The following is a 9965-nucleotide window of genomic DNA, read 5'->3' on the forward strand; positions in this document are numbered from 1 at the left end:
GCTCGATGCCTGACTCTGAGAATTTGACTTCGCTGTTGTTGACCAGTGGTTAGTGGCTGGTGGGGATCGAGAGCAGCAAAATATTTAATCAGTGAGATCACTTGAGGGGAAATGAAATCGGATCAATAGGCGGAAGGAACGCTTGCTGTTTTCCTTCAGGGTCAAATCCAGGCTGTTTTTCTTCTTTTGGCAAAACCATAAACCAGTAAGAATGGAAGGAATAGTCCGTAGCAGCTATTTTTAATCAGCTGTGCGTTCTGTTCCCCTCTGGTGCTCTCCTTGACCAGAACACAAAAATAAACATGTATTAGCTTACTGGTATTCAGACGTTAACTTGAGATGGCACTGTGTTTAGGAGAGAGAGCCCTTAGGTCGATAAACTGCAGTGTGTGAGCTCCTTGGAAGAAAAGCCATGGTCAACCCCCATGGATGGACCTAAGGCTTCTAGTGCAAAACCAATGGACCACTTCAGAGAGGAGCTCATTAAAATGAGAAGTTAGAGGCTGCAGTGGTAGCTCCTAAGAGGATCAGAGTAGGGAGGGTCCCAGTCTGGTTCCTACTCCCCATGTTACGTGGCTCACAACTGTGTGTAACACCGGCTTTAGTTGTTGGTGGGACACTGCTCGCCTCCATAGGGACCCACACCCCACATGCACACGTCCACAGACAGACACAAGCACATACACACAGTCAAAAATAAGACCAGTCTGAAAGAGAGAGGAGCCACAAGGCGCTCAGTGGCCCAGCCTTTGCCCAGCCCTGGCTTCCACCCAAGCACTGCTAAAGAAGGGATGTGGGGTAGGGTGGGGGTGTCAGATGCTGTGGGACCATCTGTGCTATACAGTGAGTTCAAGGCACTCTGGGCTATGTAGTAAGACTTTGTCTCAGAAAAACAAAAGTCCCAGTGTAAGTAAAGGTTGGTTACATACCTTGAACCCCAGCATGGAGGATGAAGAAGCTGGTAGACCTCTGTGAGTTCTGGGCTAGCCAGGGCTGCAAAGTGAGACCCTGACAAAAGAAGGAGGCCAGATGGTGGTTAGACCTGAGATCCCCGCCAGTTCTAGGACTAGATGGTGAACTCCTAGAGAGAAGCAAAGGGTGGAGTCAGAGCAGGATTGGGGGAGCTGCTTCAGAGTTTCAGGCACATGTGACTTCAGCCTAGGTGGGTGGCCAGCACGTAGAACATTCTTTCAGAGGAGGAGGCCAGGCCAGCCATTCATTTAAATGTGCAGGAAAAAAACCCAGAAAGTTCTTTGCTTCCTCCTTAGCAAAGGGATTAATTTATTTGGCCAGTATGGCTAACTACTGGTAGTGCCAAGAATATGGGTCTTTCTGATCACATGAATGAGGCAGCTCATCCACAGGAGAGGTGGATGCAGGGGCTGGCGAGATGGCTTAGCGGGTAAGAGCACTGACTGCTCTACCGAAGGTCCTGAGTTCAAATCCCAGCAACCACATAGTGGCTCACAACCACCCATAATGAGATCTGATGCCCTCTTCTGGTGCATCTGAAGACAGCTCCAGTGTATTTATGTATAATAATAAATAAATCTTTGGGCCAGAGTGAGTAGTGACTGAGTGACCGGAGTTGACCAGAGTGAGCAGAGATCCTAAATTCAATTCCCAACAACCACATGAAGGCTCACAACCATCTGTACAACTACAGTGTACTCTCATATATATAAAATGAATAAATAAATAAATCTTTTTTTTTTAAATTTATTTTTAAAAAAAGGCGGGGTGGGTGCTCTCCATAGTTGGATGTTGGGGGGTAGGTCTTGTTCTGGTTGAGATACAGAAGGGGATGTGTAAGGGACTAAGGCAAATTAAAGCACTTAATTGGAGGCTTGCTTACAGTTTCAGAGGGATGAGTCCACGACCGTCCTGGTGGCAACCATGGCAGCACGCGGGCAGGCATGGCACTGGAACTGCAGCTGAGAGCTTACATGCTGTCTACAAGTTAGAGGGAAGGAAAAAAGAGAGATAGACAGACAGACAGACAGACTTGGTCTGGCATGGACTTTTGAAACCTTACTCATAGCAATAACACCTTCCCCAACAAAGACACCTCCTCTCACTCTGTCCCAGAACAGTTCTGCCAACCCAGGATCAAACATCCAAAAGCCACTCTCAGTCACACCACCCACAGTGCGACACCGTGTCTCAAGGAGAAAGATGGGGTGCAGGAAAGGGTGAGCCCAGGCAGGCCATGAGGAGAGGTTTATGTGTGCCATGTCTGTTGCCAGAGCAAATGTGCCGTGGTGGCAGCTGCAGGCCTTGGGCCTAACACCTGTTAGCTGGAGGCTCCCCTGAGCTGACCTCTTGCTTGGCTGTCCCTCCCACATGTGCATCTGTGTTGCTGGAGGGCCAGGCCCCCACCCACGCTGAGTCATGTGTACCAAGAGCCCTGGTTGACCAAATGCCTGCTCTCATCTTGGGCGTTGGGGTTACTGGGTTCATGAGGGGTTGGTTGGCGTGATTCGCTAGGGAGAGGGGTGAGGCCGACTGGGGTGTGTTCTGGTGGGAAGTGGCAAAGAACTGAGCAGCATATGGGGAAAGGGGCATTCTAGAGACGGGGAGGCCCTTCCCCTTAGAACAGTGGAAGTTGAAACACTGCTTAATGCTGCTGCTGCGGCTGCTTCCTAACTTTGCCTCTTTCTTCTATGACTAATGGAGAAGCGGGGTGGAGGAGAAGAGCTGGGGGCCTCGGGTTGCCCATCATTTCCGACTGATACACGTTCCGGTCCCCAGCTCTCTTGCTTTAGTTGAGGCCTGGACAGTGCAGTGACCTACGGCTCGGCTCGCCCTATGGCTCACCTAACTCCCTTTCTCCTCCTCCTTTCTCCACTTGGCTCTTCCTCCTGGCCCTTGTGGGTGGCTGCTGCAGCTCAGCCCTGGGGAGTCCCTGTGGAAGTGGAGTCTCTCCTGGTCCACCCTGGCGACCTGCTACAGCTTCGCTGTCGGCTTCGCGATGATGTGCAGAGCATCAACTGGCTGCGGGATGGGGTGCAGCTGGTGGAGAGCAACCGTACCCGCATCACAGGGGAGGAGGTGGAGGTGCGGGACTCCATCCCTGCTGACTCTGGCCTCTACGCTTGCGTGACCAGCAGCCCCTCTGGCAGCGATACCACCTACTTCTCCGTCAATGTCTCAGGTTGGTAGCAATGCCCTCTGCCCCATCCCACTCCTCCCACTTTGCTAGTTTGAAAGGGAGGCGGGCTTCCCCTCCATGATCCCGCCCCTTCTCTGCTTCAGAACTGCTGCCCACTAACATTGCTCCCTGCCCGCTGCGTGGCTTGGCTCTCGGTTGACCGGGTAGGGCAGACGCCAAGCTAAGACCTACCTCTGAGGTGATTATGAATGCTTGGGGGTGTTAAGACCCTGTCATTTCTCCAGCACAGCAGTCCAGAGCATGCTAAGTGGGGCTCGCCCACTTCATCTTGTCAAGGCCTAGGCTTAGTGATTGGGACCTGAGAACATACAGTAAGGTTCGCTGCCGTGTTCGGGCTTTGTGGGAAAAACCTGTTGCCTAGCAACCAGGGAGCGAGCCTAGAACTCTCATTGCTGGGAATATGCTTCCCGTAGAATGTCAGTTTCCCAAAACCAGCATCTGAGGAAGAAGCAGGAACTTTTCCTTGTACCATGATGGGGGCTTGGTACCTTATCTCAGTCACCATTTAGAACTTGTCCCCAGATAAGAAACATGTTTCTCTAGTTCCCAAGAGTGTCAGTCTCTCCACTAGAGAGACCTCTGGTGGATATCAAGACCTTTTTTTTAAAATAGGGTGCATCCCGCCCGGGCTGGTGAGCTGGCTCAGCGGTTAAGAGCACTGACTGCTCTACCGAAGGTCCTGAGTTCAAATCCCAGCAACCACATGGTGGCTCACAACCACCCGTAATGAGATCAGATGCCCTCTTCTGGTGTATCTGAAGTCAGCTACAGTGTACTTATGTATAAAAATAAATAAATCTCCTTTTAAAAAATGAGGTGCATCCCATTTTCAGAGTGAAGTATCTCTCTACACAGCCCTGGCTATTCTGCAACTCACTGTGTAGACCAGGCTGGTCTCAGAGTCTCCAAGATCTGCCTGCTTCTCCCTCCCGGGTGCTGGGATTAAAGATGTTACTGAACATAGCCTGTATTTACACAAAATGCATCCCATTTGGGGAGTGAGACTAGCTATAACCGGCATAGTAGTGTACACCTTTTGTCCCTGCACTCCACAGGATCTCTGTTTTTGAGTTTTGTTTTTGAAGCCAGCCTTGTCTACATCTCTACATCATGAGACACCCTGTCTTAAAACATCTACCAAAAAGGCAGCTCTGGAGCAGGAGAGTTTGCCCAACTGTTAAGAGAGCCTGACACTCTTGTAGAGTGGAATTGGTTGCCAGCATTCACATAGCTTGTTTACAGTTGCCTGTAACTTCAGGTCCTGGGGATCCGGCACCCTGTTCTGGCCCACCCGCCTTGCGCTCCTGCATATACATGGGACATACTCACACAGGCTCATATAGATACATATAAATTGAGAGAGAGAGAGAGAGAGAGAGAGAGAGAGAGAGAGAGAGAGAGAGAGAGAGAGAGAGAGAAAGGAAAGCAAGAAAGCAAGAAAGAAGAGAGAGAGAGAGAGAGAGAGAGAGAGAGAGAGAGAGAGAGAGAGAGAGATTGAGAGAAAGGAAAGCAAGCAGCTCCAGCCCTCAGGAAACTCATACCAGAAGATTCTGATTGCAGGCTGGTCAGCCGGAGATTTTAATAGTAGCCTCAAGGCCCAGGTGTCTAGATCTGCCTGGGTTTCTCAAAGGCTGATGTCCAGAGAATACTGATTCCTCAGCTGCTGTTGTGGATACCCAAGTGGTACTGTTAGCTGAGTGGCCTTGGTGTATAGGCTAGAATTAAATAAATTTGGGGGAAAAAAAGGAGCTGGCCCTGCTAGAGCCATCTGAACTTTTAGGCAGAAGGCCGGGATGAGCACTGGAGCACACAGTTCTTAAACACAAACTGTCACTGAGGCAAAATTCAGGAAAATTGGGAGTCCTTATGGGACGGCTGTTGCGTTGTCCATGTCACCGCGTTGACCGCAGTAAGGTGGTCTGTCTAGACAGGGCGACTGCTGTTTGGACGGAGGTCTAGACGTTCCTCAGTCCCCCTCCTTCCTCTCACAGATGCACTCCCATCGTCGGAAGATGATGACGACGACGATGACTCCTCCTCGGAGGAGAAAGAGACGGACAACACCAAACCAAACCGTAGGCGTGAGACACTGTTTTCTATCTTACTGCCTTTGAGACCTGGGAGCTGGGACTTAGAGGAAGGCCTGTCTAAAGTGGGAGGAGAGAGGCTCAGAGGGACTGGAGGCCATGGTGCCTGGTTGCTGCCTCTCTAGAAGACTGGGGTACTTACTGAACAGGTAGACGGGAGGCATGGGGTCCTGCCTGGGCCCTGGCTTCTGAGCCTGGCCGCCCCTGCTGCCCTCATTCGTCTCCTTTGGCTTTTCCTGTACAGCTGTAGCTCCCTACTGGACATCCCCAGAGAAAATGGAGAAGAAACTGCACGCGGTGCCCGCTGCCAAGACGGTGAAGTTCAAGTGCCCGTCGAGTGGGACACCCAACCCCACTCTGCGCTGGTTGAAAAATGGCAAAGAGTTCAAGCCTGACCACCGAATTGGAGGCTACAAGGTACGCGTGTGTACACACCAAAGCAAAGTTAGAGTAAGGCGCTGGAGCGGGGACGGGGTAGCAAGCCTGTATTATCTGCTATGCTTACTTTGGGTTTTGTTGTTGTTTTGGTTGCCTTTGTAAAGGTGAGATGTTGTTGATGTTGTTGTTGTTTTAATTTAAAGTTTATTTTGTAATTGTTTCACGTGTATGTATGTGTGTATGTGCCACATGTGTGCCTAATGCCTACAGAGGTCTGAAGAGGGTGTCAGATTCCTGGGAATTGCAGTGTTTTGATTTTTTACTACTTTAGTTTTTTTTTTTTTTTATTTGCGGGAGGATATGCATATGTGGAGATCAGAGGAAAAATGGGAGGACTCAGTTCTCCTTCACCTAGGTGGGTCCTGAATATCGCTCTCAGGTCAGCAGGCTTGGTCACAAGTCCCTTTCTTTACCAGTTGAGTCACCTTACAGGCCACCATTAACCCTCCCCTCCCTCCCTCTTCTCTTCCTTTCTCTCCCCTAACCCCCTTCCTCCCTCTTCCCTCCTCCCTCCTTCCCTTCCTCCTCTCTTTGGTTTTTGAGACAGGGTCTCACTCTTTCCTTAGCTCTGGCTGGCCTAGAACTCACAATGCAGACTAGGCTGCCCTCAGGCTCACAGAGATCCACCTGCCTCTGCAATCCGGGACCTAGGATAAAAGAGGGGTGTGTGCCACCACGACTGGTCCTCTTGTGCACTTTTAAAGGACCTTTCTCAGGACCGATTCCTGGAAGTGGAATTGTCAGATCCGATGGGGTAGATCTGTTTTAAGCTCTTAGTGCCCATAATCCATTTCCCTCTCTCCCATGCCTTTCCCCAGTGCTTCTGCTCCCATGTTGGGCGTTAGAAGCCTGCACCATTGAGTTTCATCTTCAGCCCCCAAGTCCTAAAAGGAAAAACCAGTCACCTCCCGTAACAGAATAGTCGAATGACAGACTCCCTAGACATTTGCCAAGAAGTACAACTGGGTGAACGCGTTTGTGTTGCTTTTTGATACCATTAGGCACTTCCTATGCTGATAAACTGCTTCCTCTCCCTCCGGGGTCAAGTCCTTTGTACTTGTAGGAAGAGCATTTTGATGAGAATCTCTTCCTCAGAGATCTGATGAGTCCCCAAGGTCCCCAAATATGTCTCTTCTCATACCTTTTTGACTTTTTTTTTCTTTTTTTTTTTACTGTGTTCCTTGTCTATGTGCCCCAGACTGGCCTGAACTTCAATGCTTCTGTCTTAACCTTCCACGTGCTGAGATCACAAAGATGTGCCACCATGCATGGCTGTTGATTGCTCCTGTATAAGAAAAGGAAGAGGGGATGGCTAGAGAGGCAGCTTAGTGATGAAGCAGAGAGCACTCTACTCTGTTGCAGAGGGCCAGAGCCTGGTTTCCAACACTCACCTCACGGCCACCCGTAACTCCAGCTTCAGGGTTTCTCTGTGTAGCTCTGGCTGGCCTAGAACTAGCTCTATAGATCCGGCTGGCCTGGAATTCAGAGATCTGCCTGTCTCTGCCTCTTGAGTACTGGGATTAAAAGTGTTCACCACCACCAGTTCTTTTTCTTTTTCCTTCCTTCCTTCCCTCCTTCCCTCCTCCCTCCCTTCCTTCCTTCCTTCCTTCCTTCCTTCCTTCCTTCCTTCCTTCTTTCCTTCCTTCCTTCCTTTTCTTCCTTTCTTTCTTCCTTCCTTTCTTTTTTTAAAGAAAGAATATGGGGAAAGCTTTACCTTACCAAGTCCTTTTGTTTGCAAGTTAGGATTTTTGTAACCACATCTGAAGGCTGACTGTCAAAGGGCTGCGACTGTGGTAAGCAGCCTGCAGGGGGAGCTCCTCCATGCAAGAGCAGGGGAAGGAGGAGGACGGGTCTGACCAGAGTCAACTAGAAGCAATGGGGGTTTCTCTGTAATATTTATGTGCATTCATTTTGTGTGCACATGTGCAAGCAATGGCGTGCACATGGAGGTCAGATGACAACTTTCAGAAACCGCTTGTCTCCTCCCACCACGTGGGGCACGTGCCTTTATCCACGGAGCCGTCTTGCCAACCCTGAGGAGATAGCTTGTGAAACCTGCCATGTCAGGCATAGGTGTGGGCACGGAGAGGAGTCCCAGCTTAGGAGAATTGGCCAAAGGTGCATTGGTCCAGCTCCCCGCTGCTCCTGAACGCTGCTGTGAAGATGGCCAGCGTCTTCATGGACCTTGTCAGTTTTAGTTTACAAGAAGGGTTCTGAGTGTGACTAGACCAGGATCTAGTCCTTCTGTGCTTTGTGTGGCTAACAGTGCAGCACTGGCCGTGTGTGTGGCTCTCGTCTGCCCTCCCCCCCCCCCCCCCCCCAGGTCCTCAGCAAAGCCCCTTGTCTGTGCCCCACAGGTTCGCTATGCCACCTGGAGCATCATAATGGATTCTGTGGTGCCTTCTGACAAGGGCAACTACACCTGCATCGTGGAGAATGAGTATGGGAGCATCAACCACACCTACCAGCTTGATGTTGTGGGTAAGAAGGCTAAGTGGGCAGAGGCAGGGTGGGGCAGGGTGGGGCAGTGGAGGAGGCTGAGGTCCTAGGATGGGGTCTGGACATTTGGTACTCAACGTCCTGCTTTGAACTTTACTTTCTGTCNCCCCCCCCCCCCCTTCTTCCTTCTTTCCTCCTTCTTTCCAGTTTGAGATATGGTCTCAGACTTTAGCCCAGACAGCTGTGGAACTCACTGTATAACTCAGCCTGACTCTGAACTCATGGCCATCCTCCTGCTCCAACCTCTCAAGTGCTAAGATTAAAGGCTTGGGCCTACCTTAAGCCTCACTTTTCTTTCTTCCTCCCTCCCTCCCTCCTTTCTTTCTTTCTTTCTTTCTTTCTTTCTTTCTTTCTTTCTTTCTTTCTTTCTTTCTCTTTCTCTCTTTCTCTCTTTCTCTCTTTCTCTCTTTCTCTCTTTCTCTCTTTCTCTCTTTCTCTCTCTCTCTCTCTCTCTCTCTTTCTCCTTCCTTCCTACCTCCTTTCTTCCTTCCATTCTCTCTCTCTCTCTCTCTCCCTTCCTTCCTTCCTTCCTTCCTTCCTTCCTTCCTTCCTTCCTCTCACAGGTTTGCCTTAAGCCTCACTTTTCTCCCTCCCTTCCTTCCATTTATTTATTTTTGAGACAAAGTATCTCTATGTATCCCTGGCTACCTGGAATTTACTATGCAGACCAGACTTCCCTTGAACTCACTGGAGATCTGCCTGAGTGCTGGAATTAAAAGCATGCACAACTGTTCCTGACTCACTTAAAAAAAATCATTCATTAAGCAACAGCTACTGTTACACTACATATCTAGGAAGACACAGCTTGATATAGCAAGGAGAAATACAGCCCAACAGTAGCTGTTGCTTAACGCCGGGCATGGTGGCGCAAGTCCGTGCCCCCTGAACTTTGACCTTCCTGTCTTTGCAGTACAGGTACCATTAGAGTATCTGTATAAACCAAGTGCACATTCTGGGGTGCAGAGGCCAAGTGCCTTGAAATGTAGAATCGCCATTATGTCCACTTGGTAGTATCCTGGAAGACAGGGGAACAGTATGTTGTTCATCTCAGGGCGCTGATTGAAAAGGTTCTGGGTCTTCTGCTCCAGAGACAGTGTGGTCCAGCACCTCACAATGAATGCCTGCCTTGGCATTGATGTAGCCCAGGCAGAAGATTCTGATCTCAGAGATCTGGGAAGGGTCTAAGATGCTGGAATCTGGGGTCATGTCTCTATTTAGACAAGAGACTTGGTTGTGTCTGGAAATGTGAGTGCAGGACTAGAGGAAATGGCACCCCTTCTCTCAACTCAGGTTCAAAGGGCTGGAGTTTAGCAGAAACAGTGGGAAGGATACTGTAGATCAGTGTAGGCCTCACCACTGGCCAGTGAAGAGTCTGACATGCCTGTCCTCTCTGTGCCTCCACAGAACGATCTCCGCACCGACCCATCCTTCAGGCAGGGCTGCCTGCCAACAAGACAGTGGCCCTGGGCAGCAATGTGGAGTTCATGTGTAAGGTGTACAGCGATCCGCAGCCTCACATTCAGTGGCTGAAGCACATCGAGGTGAACGGGAGTAAGATCGGGCCAGACAACTTGCCGTATGTCCAGATCCTGAAGGTAATCCTAGCCTCCTTTCTTGGCTAAGTTTGCTGGGAAGGTGACCAGGTGGTCCCTGGGGCTCAGTGCCTGGGATTTGAATTCAACTTTACCCATAAGGCACATACTCTCTCCTAGTAGGGATCTGGCCACAGGCTGGTGACAGCGGGGGGGGGGGGGGGGGGGGGGGGGGGG

General features: G+C 50.3%; 1 protein-coding gene and 1 long non-coding RNA gene across 12 annotated transcripts in view; one reads left to right on the forward strand and one right to left on the reverse strand.

Annotated features, from left to right (window-relative positions):
• The window catches only part of Fgfr1 (fibroblast growth factor receptor 1), a 61917-nt gene that overhangs the window by 38480 nt on the left and 13472 nt on the right, over nt 1-9965 (forward strand). For 3 of the 10 annotated variants that reach the window (XM_029480642.1, XM_029480641.1, XM_029480644.1), the window contains 5 exons: nt 2888-3154; nt 5164-5247; nt 5504-5676; nt 8055-8178; nt 9601-9791. In XM_029480642.1, coding sequence (XP_029336502.1) covers nt 2888-3154; nt 5164-5247; nt 5504-5676; nt 8055-8178; nt 9601-9791 — 839 coding nt within the window. Of the gene's footprint in view, nt 1-2887; nt 3155-5163; nt 5254-5503; nt 5677-8054; nt 8179-9600; nt 9792-9965 lie in introns of all 10 variants that reach the window. The other 7 variants (XM_029480640.1, XM_029480643.1, XM_021169255.2 and 4 more) reach the window with 3 other exon arrangements.
• On the reverse strand, nt 89-3494 carry LOC110299551. Of its 2 annotated transcripts, none has more exons than XR_002378471.2 (4): nt 3344-3494; nt 1856-1953; nt 930-1008; nt 89-278 (listed from the first exon to the last, which is right to left on the reverse strand). It is a non-coding gene; the product is annotated as an uncharacterized LOC110299551 (long non-coding RNA). The 2 variants fall into 2 exon arrangements; XR_002378472.2 differs by having other exon boundaries at nt 930-1081.

This window comes from Mus caroli, chromosome 8 (genome assembly GCF_900094665.2).
Source record: "Mus caroli chromosome 8, CAROLI_EIJ_v1.1, whole genome shotgun sequence".
Taxonomy (NCBI): Eukaryota; Metazoa; Chordata; class Mammalia; order Rodentia; family Muridae; genus Mus; species Mus caroli.